This window comes from Jaculus jaculus, chromosome 5 (genome assembly GCF_020740685.1).
Source record: "Jaculus jaculus isolate mJacJac1 chromosome 5, mJacJac1.mat.Y.cur, whole genome shotgun sequence".
Lineage (NCBI taxonomy): Eukaryota > Metazoa > Chordata > Mammalia > Rodentia > Dipodidae > Jaculus > Jaculus jaculus.
Genome location: NC_059106.1, coordinates 172,305,715 through 172,327,300, shown reverse-complemented (window position 1 = coordinate 172,327,300; position 21,586 = coordinate 172,305,715). Strand labels below are relative to the sequence as shown.

The window sequence follows — 21,586 nt, the reverse complement described above, 5'->3', positions numbered from 1 at the left end:
AGAGGCTCTTCAGACCAAAGAGTAGAGAATGAGCCCCAGTTTTCTCTCCATACTTGGGTCTGTGCTTGGCACAAAGGTGAGCTGAGCCACAGAACTGAGCAGCGGCGGCCCAAACAGGTAGAGCTCAGAGTGTAAGGAGAATTCTTAAAAGAATTCTGGAGAGGGAAATGTACCTATTCCTTGAGGGAGCTGGTCTCTGGCTTCTACTCCCTCTCAGTGGCCCCTGCACAGAGAAGAAAAGGCTTTGAGAGCAGAGCACGTCTTAGACCAAACACCATAAGGTTTGGCATTTCCAGGATACATTCCAGGAAACACTCAGCAGTCAAAGAATGAATTGCCCTCCCTGGTGGTGTGAAGGTAATGCCTCCTATAAACTCAAGTGTTTGAATTCATTCCCAGTGGCTTGGTTGTGACACCTTCAGTAGGTGTAGCCTTGCTGAAAGACGGGTGTCACTGGGCATGGGCATTAAAGTGTTAGAGGCTAGCCCTTCTCCCTCTCCCTCCCTCTCTCCCTCCCTCCCTCTCTCTCCCTCTCTCTCTCTCTCTCCATGGTGGCAGTCATTTCCTGCTCTGGCCATGCTTCTTGCAGTATGCTGGGCCCTACTCTGTGGAACTGTGAGCCAGAAATAAACCTTTTGCTTCCATAAATTGCTTCTGGTTGGGTGTTTTGTCCCAGCAAGGAAAAAATAACTGATATACTCTCCATCCAAAATTGTGACCATTTCTAAAGAGAAAGAGAATAATCAGGAGATACCAGTAATAAGATGGCCTGGATGTCCCGATTATCAGACAAAGACCTTAAGGAAGATATTATTAATATATTCCAAGAGGTAAATGGGAAAAATCTGGGAAATGAGTGGAAAGACGGCTCTTAGGAAGGAAACAAAATTATTTTTAAAATGTAAATTTTAAACTGAAAAAGAAAACATTTTCTAAAGTAAGTAATTAGAGCAGAAGGGAGATTACAGAGGAACATGATATGTAGGGAAGATAACAGTCATTGACGATGTGGGGTTTATCCTGGCAATGTAAAGCTAATCCAATATCTGAATATTAGATGATGAAAATCATCACATTGATAAACTAGAGAAGAAAACTTACGATTATCTTAGGAGATGCTCACTCTGAAGGAAAGTAAATTCTCTCTGCGAAGGATGCTCCAGTGGCCCTGAGAGAATGACCTGGGGAAGAGGTGAGACCTTCCATCCACAGCCAGACTTGCCAACCAGCCGTGGGGACGCCCTGCTTTGCAGAGCCCTCTACCCTTAAGACAGCATCAGCCTTGACCACCTCTGACTGCAACCACGTGCCGAGCAATTCCCAAATCCCTAACTACCAAAAAAAAAAAAAAAAAAAATTATTAGGCTGGGCATGGTAGCACACGCCTTTAATCCTAGCACTCGGGAGGCTGAGGTAGGAGGATCCCTGTGAGTTCAGATAGTGAATTCCAGGTCAGCCTGGGCTAGAGTGAGACCTTACCTTGAAAAAAAAATCAAATAAATAAATAAATTGTTATTTTTAACCACTAACTTTTGGGCTGAATTACTATGCAATGTTAAATATTCAGTACAAGAGCAATATAAATTAATTTGGGCCTAGTGGGCAGGACTATGATCCCAGCAGGATTAGAAACTCAAGGTCTGTCTGAGCTGGAAAGAGGGGTTAAGGCCAACCTTAGCAAGTAAATGTAATACTGTCTCAAGACAAAAAGTGATGGCTGGAGAAATGGCTTAGCAGTTAAGGCATTTGCCTGCAAAACCTAAGGACCCAGGTTCAATTCCCCAGTTCCTACATAAGCCAGGTACACAAGTTGGCACATGTGTCTGAAGTTCATTTGCAGTGCCTGGAGGCCCTGGTGCACCCAATCTCAATCTCTCTCTCTCTCTCTCTCTCTCTCTTTCTCTCTCTCTCAAATAAACAAATAAAATATTTTTTAAATGCATGTGGTGATACATACCTTTAATATCAGCACTCAGGAGGCAAAGATAGGTGGATCACTGTGAGTTCAAGGCCAACCTGAGATCACATAATGTATTCCAGGTCAGCCTGGGCTAGAGTGAGACCCTACCTCAAAAAACAAACAAAAAGCAAAAATAAAGGTGGGGAAATAGAGCCATATTGGGATGTTTGTTTAAGTATGACAAAGCCCTGGATTCAACCCTCACTATCAACACAAAGGAAGAAAAGACAGATGAAGACCACAAAGAGATACCCCCACATGCTGACAATACTGTGTATTTTGAAGAATATCTAACATGGGCTGGAAAGATGGCTTAGTGGCTAAGGTACTTGCCTTTAAAGTCAAAGGACCCAGGTTCAATTCCCCAAGATCTACATAAGACAGATGCACAGGGTGGCACATGTGTCTGAAGTTTGTTTTCAGTGGCTGAAGGCTCTGGCATGCCCATTCTCATTCTCTCTCTCTCCCTCTTTCTATCTTCCTAAAATATATAAATAAAAAGAATATCTAGCAAATCCAAAGCCCACGATTACTGTGAGAGTGTATGGTAATTGCTAAAACCACTTTGATAAATAGGTTGGTGGTTTCTTTTAAATATATATTTAACACAGGATCCAACAACTCTGTAATGGTGGTAAAAGAACAGACAACAAACAGCTACAAAGTTACTTATACACAAAATATTCAAGATGGTTTTATTTATTTATTTATTTTTAAATTTTTTTGTTCATTTTTTATTTATTTATTTGAGAGCGACAGACACAGGGAGAAAGACAGTTAGAGGGAGAGAGAGAGAATGGGTGCGCCAGAGCTTCCAGCCTCTGCAAACGAACTCCAGACGCGTGCGCCCCCTTGTGCATCTGGCTAACGTGGGACCTGGGGAACCAAGCCTCGAACCGGGGTTCTTAGGCTTCACAGGCAAGCACTTAACTGCTAAGCCATCTCTCCAGCCCCAAGATGGTTTTATTTATGAGAACCCAAAATAGGAAATGGCCAAATAATGACAGATAAACACATGGTTGTATGTTTATATAGTGGACTATTAGTCAGCAATTAATAAAAATCCAAGCTACTAATACATATAATAACACAGATAAATCTCTTAAAAATCAGATAAGGGGCTGGGGGAAAGACTCAGTGGGTAAAAGTGCTTGCCACACAAATATGAGGGCCTGAGCTGATCCCCAGCACACACACACAAAGGTGGACGTGGCCGCGCACTCCTGTAATCCGAGTCCTGTCAGCCAGTCTGACCAAAAATGACACCCTGCAGCTCAATGAGAGGTGCCGTCTCATGGAAAGTAGCCAGTGTGCTGGGGGAGGACTTCTCCGCTGGCCCCCACGTGTGTGTGTGTAGCACACATGTCTATATGTACATGTGCATACACAACATGCCACACCATGTACACACCTCACCACAAATACTACATACATATGCAAAAAAAATGCAAAACAAGTGAAATAAGATAAGGCCCAAAGAGAATGTGTGGTGTGATCCCATTTTTATGAGTCTCCAAGAACAGTCCAGACTAATCTCTGAGACAGAAATCAAATCAGAAGTTTGCTGAAGCAGAACAAGCATGGGACTCATTTCTAAAGGTCAAGAAGGACCTTTGTAGTGCTGAAAAGAATGTTCTATATCCTGAAGAGGGTGGTGGTTATATGAGTGCCCACATTTATCAAACAAATCACACTGCGCAGTTGAAGGGGTGCGTTTTATTATATATGTGAATTATACTACAATAAAGCTGGAAATGATCGGTATATAACACTGGCCTTGGATTCAGAGTGCAGATGTTGACACCAGGTCAAAATCTTTCCTGGCCAAAAATAATCACGTATTCCCTCCCTCCTGTTTACACCCCTGCCTCACCTCCCTCTCACTCATTATTTTGGTCCTTTTTGATTTGGATATCTCAGTGTCCAGAAGAGAATTCCTGGCTTCTATTTTTCTGAGTTGCTTCTTATACATTTCTCTCCCAATTTCTCCAATTACGTCTCTCTCGTGCTGTCGTTTTTGTCTCTGTGTTCATGTGAATGTAGTCTTATTTCTGTCAAGCTTCCTATCTACCCTCCACAATACTCTTGTTTCTTTCTTTTCTGAAAGGTGTGCGTGTATGTGGGTGAGCTGGCATGTGGAGGCCAGAGGTCAATATCAAAGATCTTCCTCAGTTACTCTTCCACCTTATTTTTTGGAGGGCCTCACTGAACTTGGGACTCACCAATTTGGGTAGAATAGCCAGCCAGCAGGCTTCAGGGATCCTAGCTCCACCTCCCCAGCACTGGGAAGAGGCTCATGCTATCCCATCTGGCGTCTCACATGGGTGCTGAGGAATCCAGATTCAGGACGTCCTGTTTGAAAAGCTAATCCTTGACCTACTGAGACATCTCCCCAGCCCTGTTGTCTGTTTTGTTAACTGACTTAAGATCAAAGTTTTTCAAAATTATATTGGTTGTCGTTTATTTGTTAATTTTAAGATAAGTACAATAATGTTATTAAAAATAATTCATGTTTAAATAAAATTATTTATCTAAATGATTACATTTGACTTACATTGGAATTAGTTGTTAGTTTTACCTCCAATGGCTAATGGACTCACATTAAAGACTCCCTTCCCTGCTTTAAGAGGCTCTGAGTTGTTCATTCTGGCCACCATGAAATGCATATAATCAACACCAGGGAGAAGAAACTAACATTTTCTGGATACTTGCTATGTATGAAGACCTTCACTGTACTTTGTACTCTGTAATTCTCAGAGTAACCCTGGAAATAGGAATGATTTTTCTCATTTAACAGATATATATATTAAAAAAAAAAAAACTAAATCACAGATAGAAGAAAATAAATAGCCTTGGTTCAGTAAATGATAAGGCCAGTCTCAATTCCAGATCCACAGTGCATTACACACATTCTTTGGGATAGATTATTTAACATTTCACTCTCCCACATATCAAAAAAGAGAATGAAAGCCAGGCATGGTGGTGCACGCGTTTAATCCCAGCACTTGGGAGGCAGAGGTAGGAGGATCACCAGGAGTTTGAGGCCAAACTGAGACTACATGGTGAATTCCAGGTCAGCCTGAGCTAGAGTAAAACCCAACCTCAAAAAAAAAAAAAAAAAAAAAAAAAGAGGATGATGTGTGCGCCTACGAAGGAACACGACACGTCACTAGAAAGAACATTGTAAACATGCACGGTAGCGAACTCCTGTAACGCCAGCTCTCGGAAGGCTGAGGCAGAAGACACAGACTCAGGACCAGCCTGAGATACAGTGAGACACTGTCTCAAAAAGGAAGAGGAAGAAGAGGAGGAGGAGGAGGAGACCCATTTGCAGACCCAACAATGTAGATGAATCGATCAAAAATGTTACTCAGAAAAAGAAAACAGTGGGGGGGGGGTATTACCATGGGTTTTTTTTTATAATTAGGAAAATGTTAATAAAAATTGTGAAAATAAATAATAAATACATAAAAAAGAAAACAGACACACAAGAAGATATATTGCATGACGTTCAAGAATAGTCACAACTGAGAGGTGACTTCCCAATTAGAAGGATGGCTCCTTGGAGCGGGGCGTGGGTGCAGATGGAAAGGAATCTAGCCGTTTGCCTCTCTTTGTCTGGGTGGGTTATAGGTGAGCCTCGCACGTAGGCTAGCATGAAGCGCCACACAAGATTCATACACTTGGTGTGCTTTCCTCGGCATCCCCATATTTTTTTTTCTTTTTTAATTAGTTATGGACATACTCAGTATGTAAACAGCACCTGTTGGTACCATCCTCATCCCTGCCCCCCAGAGGGACCCTGCTCGTTGGGATACTGGTCATTCCCACGGGGAGTGTGGGTCGTGCATAGGAAGAATCATATCCAGATAACTAGTTTGCTCTCCAATATCAAGCTCCCACTAATCTTGGGTTGCAAGAGGGCCTACCCCCTTTAAATTCTCTCTAAACGAATAATGATTATCCAATTTAACTTGTGCTGACCTCACTCTCTGCTGGCGAATCTGCTTCTCTTTTTCAGATGGAAGCAGGTCCGGAGGAGAGAAATGACCCATCGCACGTTACCAGGGCCCCTACTGAAACCATAGAGGAATTAGCGGAATGAGCAAGAATGCTGCTTTCTTAGTGAATCTGATATCAGCACAAGGGTGAAGGAGATAGATACTAAAAATACTCAACACCTACCAAACCAGAGATCCAGAGGAGCCCATCACTGCAGTGGACTTAAAATGAACCCAACATGGCTCAAGGAATTTCATAGAAGAAGGGGCCGAAAGATTGTTAGAGCCACAAGTTGGGACATTCTGCACAGAGACATTGCCTCTTCCCCATAACTGGCATCCCCATATTTTTAAAACATCACTTCCTGTTATTTAAAGGACGGTTCACATGTCACATGATCACATACTCATTGCTAGACTCTGGGCCGGGTGGGGGGGAATGCTGTCAGTGCAAGGCCATCATTTTGAGAAACGTTGGGTAGGGGACATGCTGCTGGTTGAACATGAGACTGTACCAAAGTCTAGAACTTGTTCTGCTACTCATAATGCCAGAGGTTCAGTGGACGAAGCAGAAGTCCGGAACCAGCCTGAGCTACTGTGAGATTCTGTCTGAGAAAGAAGAGAAGAAGGAGGAGGAGGAGACCCGTTTGCAGACCCAACAATGTATCTGATACTTATCTGATACTTCCATTTTCCTCCTGCCTGTGTGTGTGTGTGTGTGTGTGTGTGTGTGTGTGTGTGTGTGTGTCTACTTGCTGAGTTTCTTTAAGCCTGCCCACAGTTCCTCTGTCCCCTAAGCTCATACTGTTGGAAAACCTTCCCTTCAGCCCTTTCCTCCCCCTAAGGAATCCAGATGCTTTCTTCTCTGTGCACCTTCTGTTGCTTAGCCAGAAAGGTAAAGCACGAGGAAAAAGACTTAATGAGCCAAGTTTTGGGGTGAATCTGTCCCGAGGGAGGTCCTCTGCCCTTCTCTGAGATCTCATACTTTCTGGAACATGTATGTTATATCACCAAGTGAATCTGACAGGATTTCCCCAAGAAAGGGCCCAAGCTCCAAACATCCAGCCGGAAAATCAAAAATAAAAGTGTGACCTAGAGCCACACCAGGCTGATCCCACCCAGCTCCAAGTTCATGGCCACAGAGGAAACTGCCTGGGGCACAGGCAGAGCTCTGAAAGAATGCAGGCAAACACCAGATGAGCGGTTGGAAATTCAAAATGAAGAGACTTCCAGGGCACATGATCCCCATCCGCACTCTGCCACAGTCTGGAGAAAGGACAACTGCGGGCTCCACAGGCTCCCAGGCCTGGGGAAGTGGCTCAAACTGCAACAGGAGAACTCTCCAATGAAGAATAACTGGATGGACCCACAACCAACGAATCCAGCTCCAGAGACAAGGGCATTCACACCTCTGTGCAGTGACCTGACCACAGAAATAAGACACCCAAGGTGGAATGGAGCTGAAAAGAGAGGGTCCTAGCCAAGGAGTCACCGCTGCAAACGAGACGCAAATAGCAGACCAGTCAGTCTGCAAATCCTCTATCTCCAAGCAGTCCTTCTCTCTACACCTTTTCTGCTCCAGTTCCTCCTGGTCACCTTAGCAGGTTAGCTCAGCCCTCAGTGCACTCTTCCCTCCATTACTACGTGTGTGTGTGTGTGTGTGTGTGTGTGTGTGTGTGCGCGCACGCGCGTGGAGGTGGAACTATGGGTTTATACTGTGGTTTTGCTTTGTGTATATTATTTGGTTTTCTTTTTTTCTCCTTATTTTTCCCTCTACATTTTCCTCACGTAAAGAGCACAGTCTGTTCTGGTTTACAGAGACTCTGAGCCTCAGGCTCCTGCGAACTATTCCACCTGACCTGTTAACACACCTTCACTCTCTATCTCGTCAGCCTACCCTTTGCCAAAATTCTCCCACCTTTTCCAGATTTTCTCCCTTCTGCTTCTAAGTCTCTACCCTTTGCTCATGTCCCCTCCTTCACCCTCTCTGTATCAATCCAATACTAACCTATTTATGCTATGAAGATTTTTCCTTCTTTGTCTTTTTCTCTCTTCATAGACCCAAATAACTAATATACTAGTACATGAAATACTGTCAATAAAGTTTCACTGCATAGGGATAGACAGATAGCTTAGTGGTTAAGGCATTTGTCTGCAAAGCCAAAGGATCTCCTTCAATTCCCCAGGTCCCACATTAGCCAGATGCACAAGGTGGTACACACGTCTGGAGTTCTTTTGCAGGGGCTAGAGGCCCTGTTGTACCCATTCTTTTCCCCCCACCCCCAGTCTCTTTCAAATAAATAAAGTTTAAAAATGGTAATAATAATAATAATAAAAATTTCAGTCCATAAAATGACTATCAGAGGTGATTGCGTCTTACAATAAGCTATCATTATTTTTGTAGTGGGTCTATCCCAAGAAAGTGATTATTGCTACAGCCAGTATTCTACTCAAAGAGGGCTGGGACTAGAGCCTAGTGCCCTGGCCTTTAGTCTCACAGACGAAGACAACACATCTACCATGTAAGAGTGAGGATAAAGATTCTTTCAAAAGCCATCAACTATTTACCATAAATTCCAGTGCCAGGGATGAGCTATCTCCCAGTGAGTTATTGATCAGGGAGGTTACAGAGGCAAGTTATGCCCACTGGTGCAGCAGTGGCATGAATGTTATGGGAGTAACCAACTGCTTTGTGGTTGGATTTGAGGCCCGATGCACAGGAAGGGATTCATGTCTGGTACTATACAAGTGGCCAAAAGTCTATGGCCAGTGACATAGGCCCTAGAAGGGGAGAAATGGGAATTAGGTTGATCGGTGGTGCAGCCATCGGTATTCACCCATTATCCTGCAAGCAGCCCTAACTTAACTCACTGCTTTTTGTTGGGTTTGGTTTTTTTTTTGGAGGGGGGTAGAAAAAGAGGACATGAAAGTAAGATGGGGATTGATGAGGAAGGAAAAGGTGTTAGTGGGAGGAGGGGGATGAGAGGGAAATTGGAGGAAACAAGATCAAAATACATTAGATATGTGTATGAAATTGTCAAAAATGGAAAAATAAATTTAAAAATCTGAAGAATTTTTTAAAGTCTGATTTTTAAAAAAAGACAAAAAGGCAATTCTGAAAAACCCAGTTCAGCAAAGAAGCTTAAGAAGAGAAAATTTATTTTACTTGTGGCTTCAGGGCATACTTTCCTTTATGAAGGGGAGGACAAAGCAGCAAGGAGTGGGTGTCTGATTGGTCACTGCATTTAGTCAGGAAGCAGAAAGTGAACAGGGTCTGGGGCCGGGCTATAAAACCTCAAGGCCTGCCTCCACCCACCTGTGCTCCACTTTCTCCAGCTCCTAAAAGTTTCACAATCTTTCCAAACAGCGCCACCAGCTGGGAACAAAGTGTTCACATACATGAGTATATGGGGGTACATTTCAGATTTACATCACAATAGCAAACCTTCTCCTTTAACTTCTCCCTTATACCTTCACCTGGGTGAAGACCCTCAAAGGTTAGGACACAGCGGCCACATCACAGACCAGAAGACTATACAATGGCTCTGAGGAAGAAGGTGTCCATAGGCATCATTGATATCTTTATTCTCAGCTCTTTCCATAGAAATCCTATGCTTATAACCGTCTTCCCCAACACTCCCTACCCTTTACGCTCAAACCGATGCTATTCATTGGCTTGTCTACAGCTCATGAAAACCATTACATAAAAAATGTCCTGCTGGATAGCCCTCTGGAGGTTGTAGCCCTCTCCTGAGGAAGCCTCCCTCCTGAGTCCCTGGCTTGTGGGTCTCCAGGAAAGCTCAAAGCTATTGATAGGCTTGTGTCCATCAAGTTGGTTCTTTATCTTTCTCTGCATGTCCTTCCCATGGTAGTGGATGGTGATGCTAGAAACCAAAGGGAAGGGCACAGCTCTCGCCCAATCAGAATAAGAGTTCCCAGAGGTAGCCAAGAGTGGTGGCACATGCTTTTTTTTTTTTTTTTTTTTTTTTTTGGTTTTTCGAGGTAGGGTCTCACTCTGGCTCAGGCTGACCTGGAATTCACTATGTAGTCTCAGGGTGGCCTTGAACTCACGGCAATCCTCTTACCTCTGCCTCCCGAGTGCTGGGATTAAAGCCGTGCACCACCACACCCGGCCACGGCACATGCCTTTAATCCCAGCACTCAGAAGGCAGAGGTAGGATGATTGCCAAGAGTTCAAGGCCACCTTGAGACTACAGAGTGAATTCTAGGTCAACCTGGGCTAGAATGAGACTCTACCCAGGAAGAAAAGGAGTTCTCAGAGGCCAGTGGTCTTACACCTCTCTGGGCATGGCAGGGCTTGGACTGGATAGATGGCTCTGTTAAGGGAGTTCTGCCGTCTGGAAACCACAGCTCAGTGCTGTGGCTCTCTCGCTCGTCCTCAAGATCAGCTCCACACTCTCATGGACTAGGTTCCTTGTACAAGAAGAATGAACTGATTGTCAGTATGCCACTAGTTCTTTGGATTGAATCCAAGGCTAGTAGAGGACACATACTGACAGAACTGAAGTAGGCACCACACCTCAATCTTCCTTCTCTTCCATATTTCCAAGGGATAAAAGTCTTCCCTGGGGAAACAACAGGAACACCCATCATGAGCATTCTTCTCACTTCCCTTACATCTCTTGAGAGTGAGAAACCAGTTGCAGGGGAACCTGGAGGATCACTACGATCGCCAGGGGAAGCTCATATGGCCATGCCCAGGGATTACAGCACTGTAATAGCACCATTCCCGTGCACTGAAATGAATATGGACCCTCTAGCGTGGTGGAGCACACAGCCCGCTCACCACATGCCGGCATGGTGCTGCCGTGAGCAAAGCTGTCGTGGTTCATATCAGTGCGGCATGTTAGGGGTCGTGAGGCATTGGACTACATATCCACATAAATCATCTAATCAGAACTCCATGATGACACCTTGAATTATCACCATTCCCACTTAGAATGACTTAGGAACCATCACTACCCCATTTTTATAAGGATGAAACTGTTCTCAGATTTCAAGAAAAATTTTCTAGTTACGGTTATTGTCCACCACATATTGGTTGTACAGTCTTCTAATAAACATTGCACAAAGAGTTTTTGTCTACTTACATAGCTTACTTATTCATGTTTTGCATCTTGAAATCAATTTGAAAACAAAGAGAAATGTGATTCTACTCAGACCCTAGCCCAGTATCTAACATCTCCTAACTTGTGTGAAAATGAAAAGTTTTAGGTCTATCACTTTGCACCTTTAAAAGACATCCAATATCTGGATTCCAGTTGCTCTCTTTATGAAATAAGCAAATGCTTGTTCTGCCTGTTGTAAGATTAGTAAAAATAATAGACATGAAAGTGCTTTATATATCAAAAAGTCCTATACAGCTAAACCAGGATATTATTAATAGTTATAATCAAAGGAAACATAGCCTTTACCAGGCAGGCTGGACAAATTCCCATGAACTGAGATCTCCAAGCAGTGATCTGCAGAGCACAGGATGCTAGAGCTTCTGCTCACTTGACTCTCGCTCTCTTCCTAGGTCACAGGCCAGCCCCGCGTCCCTTCAGTGTAACAACTTCTTTATAGGATATTCATTTGTGAGGAAAGCTTTCCTCCCTCACGCCACAGGCGAACCCTTTATGCATCTTCTTTTCCTTTTATAATCTGTAAAATATTAAATTGGGTGGGTATGATATTACTCTTGCAAAAAGCCACTCAGAGAGCTGGAGAGATGACTCACTGGTCAAAATGAACTTGTTTGCAAAACTCAACTGTGTGGGTTTGATTCCCAGACAGATGCACAAAGTAACACATGTGTCTGGGATTCATTCAAAGTGGCAAGAGACCCTGACACACCCACATGTGCGCTCGCTCTCTCTCTCTCTCTCTCTCTCTCTCTCTCTCTCTCTCTCTCTCTCTCTCTGACACACACACACACATACGTATACACAAAAAAATAAATAAATAAATAAAATATTTTTTAAAAATCTCTTCAAGGCTCCAGGTTAAAATAGCAGAACAGGAGACATGCCAAAATAACATGAGAGTATAGAGACAACATGCCACACACTATCCCTTCTCCCAAACCATGAGGATAGCAGAGAAAACTCAAGAGATCCAGTATCCATTAATGAAACAACAAAATATACCTGACTGCCTACCATATGACATGCCACCTCTATCACATCTGTTGGGCCCACAAAAAGTTGCAGAGAAGGCGGGAACATGAGTATTGCTCCTACTGCTAGCCTGACAACCAGCTCCAGGGGAACATCAACAAATACTGTGGTCAATTAAAACTCATTGAATCAGAAATCTAGAGACAACAGAGAACTCAACCCTAAATCGGACTGCCAACACACCTGCCAAGGTTCAGACACTATTGCAGAAGAGGAGATGGGAAGATTCTAAGAGCCACTGGATGGGTAAGAATACCTTGAGGTACCTCCCCCCACACACACACAGAACGGACTGAGACCTTAGTTAACCACCAGTGAACAACAACCACTCCACTTAGGAGAGCCTTCAAAAAAAAAAAAAAAAAAGACCTGGGGAGAAGGGATATAAGACTACAGCTTTGTAAAAATAAATAAATAAATAAATAATTCATTCAAAACATTTCAAAGGACTTTCAAGTAGCCAGTAGCTTCCCAGTCAATCTAAATCTGATTTCTCCTTCTCAAGACCCTACCTGGTCACTTTCTACCCTGCCCAAGAACTCAGTCTCACATACACAGGCACACACCAATGAATGAGTCTTAAACACACAAACCTCTGGTGAATATGCTTCCCTTTACTGAACCTTGGGGTTGAAAAAAGTAAGCCTAGTAATTTCATTTTTTTATTACTAACAATCTTGTAACATTCACTCATCAACTTCAAAGATATGTATGCAATTCTTTTATTTCCTCCTAGAAACATCAAGTCTTGAAGCGCTCTCAGAAATAAGATCTCAAAAGACCCCAATTCCTACTGCTCTTCTGCATCCAGCCCTCTTGCTTGCTGCAACTTCTCAACATTTGAAAATACAGAACTTATTCATTATGGATGGTGTGGCTTGTCTGACCCACATCTCACCTGACTCCCTTCTCCCCTGGGATTCAGAGGAATATCAATTTCAGAAAATAAGGTTCCTTGATATCTAACCTGAAGTTTCCTTCTTCAAGTCTCATCCTATTACTTCTATGGGCTGCAGTAAATAACTCCTTTCCTTCACTGACAGTCTCCCTCTCTCCAGAGATTTGTAGATTGTTGCCATGGCTTTCCCTTCATCACCACTTACACCAGCCATATATATTTAATTCTTTTCATCTTTCATCATAAATCAGTCCCTTCAACTCTTAAATCAGCTCCCTGCTCTTCTCTGGATTAATTCCAACTCTTCCAGTTCACCTCCAATAACTGATATCTCTTCTGGGAGCCCTAATTTCCTCGCTATCTTCTTTTCCTCTCTTCCACTTCCAGAAATGAAATGGAAGGAATGGACAGATATGTGAGTCAAAGGGTCACATGTATTATATTGCAAACATCTACTCTAAATTGTCCAGGCTTCTTCCATGTACGTGTTAAGTCCCGAGTCAGGTATCTACTTTTCTGGAGACCACAGAGGGATGTATAGGGAAAGAGACCCTCTCCTCATGTCCCACAACATCCTCAGGCCTGTGGCTGGGGCAGGGTGAGGAGGGAGAGAAGCAAACCTCAAAGCATCTACAAACCAGGACTTAATAAACTAGAGCTATGAGCAACGTGAAGATGACATCCTTTATGTGGTGTGACTTGTGTTGCCTGGGACAGGACATATCCATTGCTATAATCCCAGCAGCTGTCTCTCTGGCCCTTCTCTGGGTGCTCCTAGTAACTGCCTCAGACTTCGAGACATTGATCCCACTTATAAGGTCACGGGAACCTACAAAGGAAAGCCGCAGCATGCCATTCCTCGCGTGGCCTCTTAGACGTCCCTTTGTGCTCTCACACAGCTCAAACCACAAGCAGTGAGAAGAGGTGGCTTTGTCCTAACACGGTGGGTTTGTTTTGTTTTGTTTTCCCATTTTGCCCATCCCTAGACATGGTCCTCCTCAAAGTGAGGAAACTAACATTAATCTGAGACAAATGGGCTGATTTAGATCCCTGGACACAGGGGTGGCACAACAACGTGTCCCCACAAATAGCTCCATCTCCACATCGGCTCTCCTCTAGACCAGACCACAAGACCCTTGGGGGAAAAGAAATCAGGAAGAAATACACTGAGTTTTGTCTACATTCCTTTCTATAGATGGAGATGCTATGTCATAGAAGAGTGAGATGTCTAGTTCGGTAAATGGGAGCCTATGTAGAAAGAACAAACCTATACTCCCTAGACATAATAAAAAGAAAAATCAAGCCAAGTGGCAGAATTTTCATACAAGAACATGAGCAGGAACCAGATGATGCATGTTGCCTAAAACATGGAGCCTGATGTAGCAGGGTGTGTCCCTGGGGCAGAGGATATTTCACTGCACTGGAAGGGCTGCAAAGCTGGCTGTATCTGAGTGAAGCAGGAGAGGCCTTGAGACTAGTCCTGCATGGCCAGCTGCCTGACTGCAGAGAAGCATACGTCCTCAGAGACAGGAGAGGCCATCCTGTTCCAAGTGTGATGGCCATGAGGCCTGGAATGCTTTTCAATAAGCTGTCTGTCTCTCCAGAGGTCATGGGGAGCTCATCCAGTTACACTTAGTGTCTTATTTGATCTCACCAATAATCATTTGATCCCAGTCCTGTTGAAAAATGTTTGGGCAAAATTTCCAGCCTTTTAATGGCAGAATCCTGGCTCTTTCTGGAATCAGTATCTCTGGATGTGTCAAATGATGCATGAGGGCTTGGTCCAGCTGCCAAATAGACTGCGCTGCTGAGAGAGGGCTTGAGGTGCTCTCTGTGTCCCTGAAGCCAGCAGCAGAACAGCTCGGGGGGGGGGTACTCCCTTCTACACGACGCCCCTCCCTCTGAAGCTGCTCATTTCCATAGGCTTCACTAGAGCAGTGCAGTCTTCGAATGCATCGTGTGGTTCAGAGACGCCCACGGCGAGTTTCTACAATCTGACTGCTCAAAGTTGGCAAGCTTGCAGCTAAGAAGACCCCTTTGCCTGTCACCAACATGCAGTAGCCAGTGACACAGACTGTCGGGGCTTATGGCCTTTTAATAAGAGGTGACGGGGAAGAGCCAGAGATGCTCATCCATGTGAAGGTGGAAGAAAACCTGCCTTTCCTGGGAAGTCATGTTTAAGTCTACTACAAACATCATGGGTGCTGAAAGAGAACGCTGCGTGGACCAGGGAGGCCACGATGATATTCAAGTCCAGCCATCTTTTACGAGAGGATTCCTGGTGGGACCACAGCTTCATTTTAGTACCGAACTGCACTGAAGACGCACCATTCACACTCACGGGCTCGGCCTTTCCTATGCACGGTCTTATCTCCACCACTGATCTTCAGTGTCATTTTAGGTATCAGTGCCGCCATACTATTGCTGACACTGATACGCACTCATTCCTGGAGGCCACATGCCAGTATGTTTTCTGTGCAGTGATGGGAGACCTTCAGCTTCCCAGCGTCTCTGTTGTAGGAGAGTACTGAATGCGTGTGGGAGTTGCGGGGAGGGGGACAAGCATCTGAGATAGTTGTGGCTCTACAATGGACCCTTTCAATGCTCTCCATCCAATTAACACTAGGCGTTAGTAACCAGTGGAGCATAGGAACTTCATTTATTTCCGATGAGGAGAATGATAGAAAAGAAGCTAGGTTTGCTCAATGGAGTTTTAAAAGCATGATTTCTCTTCTGAGCTTCTCTCATTCATTTACATTGTATGTTTTATTCATTCACCAGTCCTCCCTCTGCAATCTTACAAGGGAAACATCCATTCAAAACCACCTGGTTTTCCAGTCAACGGATACTGTGGGAAGAGTTAGAAGTAAGTGCCTTCACACACACACACACACACACATGCACACACACACACATGCGCACACACGCACACACACGCATGCAGGCACGCACGTACACACACACACACAGCTCAGTGAATGTGGGAAGAAATGAGGGAGTAATGAAACAGAAAGCTCATTTCAGCTGTCTCCAGCAGAGAACTCCGCAGTGAGGCAGGCCTGCCAGAGGCCCAAGCAGGGGCTGCTGCCACAGACATGCCAGGGGAGACTCCCAGAGACCTCCAGGAGGGGTCAGGGGAGGAAAACTGGGAAGATAACCACTATTCCTCCTTGGCTCCATAGTGACTCCTACAAAGCAAGACAATATTTAACGTTCCCCCACACACACCTCCCCTGTCCTTGTTCCTTCGTTCCTGTAAGACTTTCCCAAGTCATGTGAGAGGAAGAGAGAGAGTGTGTGAGTGTAACGCCGATCAGGGTGGGAAGGAGGGGTGGCAGAGGGAATTCACAGAGAAGTGTAAATCCCTGGGCCGGACAGCATTTTGGAAAGTAATAAAGCAATTGGGTGGGATTCAATGCGAAGAGAAATTTTATATTCCCTGAGAAACTGCACCACAAATGTGCCCAGATGTGTGGTGGTCATAAAGAAGAAGGAACAGGGAAGGAAGGGTGAGAAGGAGGGAGGAAGGCAACAGTTTTGATGTCTAACCCTACCTAACTCGGAACTTGGGAGTGGAAGGCGCGCTTCAAGCATTTCCACAGCCCAAGGAAGGACAGACTCCAAGTTTGACTTGCATCGTGTCTAAGGCAGTAGAGTAAGGTATTCCACCAACACGGGGAAACTTTTCTCCCAACTTGTTTGCTAAAGAGGAAGGAAGGCTCACTCAAGGGGGAGTGACAGGGTTCAGGTATAAAATAAGTCGGTCTAACTTTAGGAATGAAGGATGCGGGCTAAGAAGGAAAAGTAGGGGAGCCAGCTAACGGTGATTGTAAGTCAGTGTTAACTTAAAAATAAAATGCAAATCCCAATACCCCCTGGCCGGAGCCACTCACCGGTCCCGAAGATCTGGAAGAAGAGGCGGGGCTGGGAGGCTCGGATGGCCGCGGATAGCCTTCCCTCCCTGCCCACTTCCGACGCCTTCTTCTCGGGCATCAGACGGATCCTCAGCCGCCCTTCGCCGTGGCGAATCCACCAGCTGAACAGCTCGCTGAGGTTGAACTGGAGCAGCCCGACAGCCGGCTCCTCGGGGGGCCCGAGGCAGCCCTCCACGATCGCCTCCTCGCCCAGCTCCAGCACCAGCTGCTTGGCGCGCCTGAGCTTGCGCACCGAGCCGCCCTTCAGCACCCTGGACAGCGCCGGGGTCCGCTCCGGGGTCCCGCGCGGCGGCCCCAGCAGCCTGAGCAGAGGGGCGCAGTCCAGAGCCAAGGAGCCGCGCGCCTCCATGCCGCCGGCCCGGTGCTCCGAGGAGGACGGAGGCAGCGGCAACAGCAGGTCTCGGGCGTAGACGCGGAAGAGCGAAGGTATCACGAAGTCCACGGCCAGACTCTTCCTCTGCAGGCGCGAGTAGCTGAGCGGCTCCCGGGGCTGCAGCGCGGAGGCCGCGCGGGGGCCGCCGTGGCCGTCCGAGCCCAAGGCTACCGCGGCGAGCAGCGGCGGCAGCAGCCACAGGAGCCCCGGGGCACCCATCCCGCCAAGGAGAGAGCGGTGGGGAACCGCTCTCCAGGGCCCCTGCCTCGCCCTCTTCCGATCAGTCCTTGGTCCTGAACTGCTCCTTCCACGGGAGCCCGAGCGAGGTCTGTGCGTGCGCTCGGCTCTCTGGCTTCTTCTCCTTGGCCGCAAGGAGGCGAGCAGAGTCAGAGCAAAAGGAGATGGAGGTCGGGGGCGGGGGCGAGTCCAGAGTTTCTCCCCCGTCCCCGGGGGGCGCGCGCAGGGCTCCCCCAGCAGGAGCCTGCGCCTCTGGTCCGCCGCGCCCGGTCTGCGCCCGGGGTCCCGGGGAGGTGACCAGGAGGCACCGTCCTCTCCCGCTCCCCGCGGCCGAGCTGAGGGTCCGCCGGCTCCCCGCACAGCCTTACAGTAGTCCTCCTTTGCAACTTTCCGGGTTGCCAAACCGTGGTGTGACTCCAGACCGGGTTGTCTTGCCCCGGTCACCTCCTCCGTCTCTGTCACTTGCTCCGAGCTGCTTCCCGGGTCCTAGGCGAGCATCCCCGGAGCAGGATGCTCAGCGGTGGAGCGGAGATGCGCCGGCACCCCTCCCGCCCCTCTGCCGCCGCCCGCGCAGCCGGCCGAACTTGTGCGCGCGGGGCCGGAGCCTCGGGGCTGCGGCGGGATGGGGCCTCCCTCCCGAGGCCAAGTTCACGAGCGCCGCGGTCACCGGCGCCTCGGCTCCTTGCACTTCACTCGCGGGCAGCCGAGGAGCTAGCTGCAGCGGCGCCGGGAAAGCGTTCCGGACGGACGAGGGCAGGCGGAAACCCGGGTCCCTCCCTCGCCGCTGGCCGCGGGAGGGCACTGCCGGCGTGCCGAGACCTCCCCCTGGACCGCCGCCGCCGCCGCCGCCGCAGCGCCGGAGACGCGGGCTCGCATCTGCCCCGGCGCCCGCCACTTGCAGCTGGCCGAGCCGCGAGCGCGCGCCGGGAGGGGGCGGGGCCCGAGCGCCAGCCCCGCGCAGCTGCCCGGCCCGCGAAGCCACGCCCCCCGCCCCCCCGCCAGCCAATGGGCGCGGCGAGGCCGGCTCCTATGCAAATCCGAAGACGCCATGCTATTCATTGAGAAAAGCACAGAGCGCGCCCCGCCCGCTCTCGGTCCGCGCCTTCCGCGTCCCCTGGCCCCGGGGAGGCTTCTCTGAGCTGTGGACGCAAGCCCCGGCGGGACCGAAGGGAAGACGGGAAGCGGTCCTTGCAATCAAGCATTCTGTCCAATACACAGTTACCAGATTGAATGGGTCCGACTCATGAAAAAGAGGTTCCGGAATAAAACCGGAGGCAAAGGGAAGCCAGGAAGGGGGAAGAGCCACAGTACAAAATCTCCAAGCGCAAGGCTGGAGAGTTGACTCGCTGCTAAAGACGCTTGCCTGCGAAGCCTGACGACCCGGGGTCGATTCCTCAGGCCCCACGCAAAGCCAAATGCACAAAGCGGAGCATGCATCTGGAGTTCCTTTGCAGAGGCAAGAGGCCCTGGCACGCCCATTCTCTCTCTCTCTCTCTCTACATATATGTGTGTCTATGTATATATATAATATGTACATATTATATATATTATTATATTATATATATTATATATATATATTATATATATATGGCAAATAAATATCTTTTTAAAAATATCCCAAAGCATCTTGCTGTAGGCCTGGGAAGAGAATCTTCCAACCCTAGGGAGCCTGGTACTGCCGCAATAGGGAGTTGTTCTCAAGCTACATCCAATACCTTCCAGATCTGTCTGTCCAGGTGTGCCCAAAATACTGTCTGAACAAGTGCTGCCTCCTGCAGGAGTTCAAGGTAAAGTTGAGGATGTCAGGAATTGAACCCAGAACACTCCAGCCTGTCTTGTTTGTTTATGTGTTTATTTATTTATGAGACCGGTTCATTTTGTTGCTCCATTGCCCAAGCTGACCTTGAAGTCATGACAATCCTCCTTCCTCCACCTCCCAAGTGCTGGGATTGTAGGCATGAGTCACCACACTGGAGACAAATGCTTTTAGTCTCAGCTTTACACAGGAAGAAACTGAACTGTAGAGATCATACAGTGTCATGACATGCCCAGATCCATTCTCATGTGTTCTCAACTCCACTCTGCCATCCCCTCCACGGAAAGCATGCCAGAAGATATAGGCATGCATTAGCTGGGAGGAGAGGAGAAGAAGGAGGAGGGGAACAGGGCACTTACAACCTCTGATCAGTTTTTAAAATTCGTCTGTAGGGGGCTGGAGAGATGGCTTAGCAGTTAAGCACTTGCCTGTGAAGCCTAAGAACCCCAGTTTGAGGCTCAATTACCCAGGACCCACATAAGACAGATGCACAAGTTGGTGCATGCATTTGTAGTTCCTTTGCAGTGGCTGGAGGCCCTGGCATGCCCTTTCTCCCCCCCCCCTTTCTCTCTCTCTCTCTCTCTCACTCTCAAATAAATAAAAATAAGCAAAAATAAATTTAAAAATAAAGTAAAATTCATCTGTAAAGTTAGAGGCTTACCTTTGATTTCCCCTTCCTTTGTTATTTTGGGGGAAGGGCTGCTCACACAGAATTCAGACAATGGCTGTATTTCCCATGAGTGGGTCATTAGAATCACAGAGAGGACCCCAATCTTTGGTTCACAAACATTTCCCAATTTTCTCTTCTCCTAAATTGTTTGTCAGACCATCTGCTAATTCTCCTAGAATCTGAACACACTGGGCCAAGAAGGCCACCATACCTTGCCAACTGCCCCACAGGAAGTGAAGGCTCTGCTTTCCCGGGGCTGAGGTGTGTCCAACAGCATACCAGCACCCTTGTCAGGGCGAAGCCTAGTGACAAGAGAGCACTCCTTCTCCAGTGACTTTCGCCTGCTAGAGGCTCTGTGCTTGAAACTCTACTCACAGCACATTGACCTTGGCAGGCGTTTAGCCTCGGCCTGGAACTTGGGTTGGATACACTGACTCTGTAAGTTTAAGGGCAAAGATTTATTTGACCCACAGAAAGGAAAGAATGTTCTTATCTTGGGGAAGGGAGGCAGGGAGGTAGGAAGGGCAAAAAGAAAAGAGGAAGGCCGGGCGTGGTGGCCCACACCTTTAATCCCAGCACTCTGGAGGCAGAGGTAGGAGGATCACCATGAGATCAAGGCCACCCTGAGACTACGTAGTGAGTTTCAGGTCAGCCTGAGCTAGGGCGAGACCCTACCTCAAAACACCATTTAAAAGAAAAAAGAGGGAAGGAATGAGTGTGCAGGTGAGAACATGCCCATGTTTGGATACTTATCGGACTTTGTCTGGAGTGCACACTGGCCGAAGAACATCCTTCCATCGAAAATAGGAAAAAGGCTTTGAAGCCACATCCTTCACCCCTAGTCCACCCCATAGTTCTCAATGTAACTCTTCTTGTTCACCAGCAAATTGTCAGTGACTAGGAATCGCCGTGTGGAACCGGTGGCCGCTAGGGGGCCGTAGAGACCTGAGACTCAGATGAGCCGCCTCTCCCTGCAATGACCCTGAAGGTTGCTTCTGCATCTGGTGGGCATGGGCGTCTCGGCGCTGCTCAACTACATTCTCTCAAACTCTTTCAAGGAAAGAAGTGCGCTCCCTTGCTGAAATTACACTAACTGTCAAAAATGTTCCCTTTTGGGGTTAGATAATTTCTAAAAGGAGGCGGTACTGATAGCCTATCAGGCACCGTGAGTGTATACATACATGTACGCCTGCACGTGCCTGTGAGTGTCTCACATCACGCAGCGCTCTTTGGGGTCACATCTGTGTCATTGTTATTATTTCCATTAGAGGCCGTGGTGGTGGTTTGGATTCGGCGTCCCTCATGAACTCATGTGTTTTGAATATGCTCAGTTGCCAGCTGCTGGCAATTTGGGAGGCGGAGCCTTGCTGGAGGAGGACCCTGTGTTGTTGTTTTTTTTTTAATTTATTTATTTATTTATTTATTTATTTGAGAGCGACAGACACAGAGAGAAAGACAGATAGAGGGAGAGAGAGAATGGGCGCGCCAGGGCTTCCAGCCTCTGCAAACGAACTCCA

General features: G+C 47.2%; 1 protein-coding gene across 1 annotated transcript in view; it reads right to left on the bottom strand.

Annotated features, from left to right (window-relative positions):
- Positions 1-17,565, bottom strand: part of Alk (ALK receptor tyrosine kinase) — a 747,750-nt gene extending 730,185 nt beyond the window's left edge. Inside the window, exon 1 of the mRNA XM_045149222.1 lies at positions 16,932-17,565. Coding sequence (XP_045005157.1) covers positions 16,932-17,565 — 634 coding nt within the window. The remainder of the gene's footprint in view (positions 1-16,931) is intronic.
- Between the last annotated feature and the right edge of the window lie 4,021 nt (positions 17,566-21,586).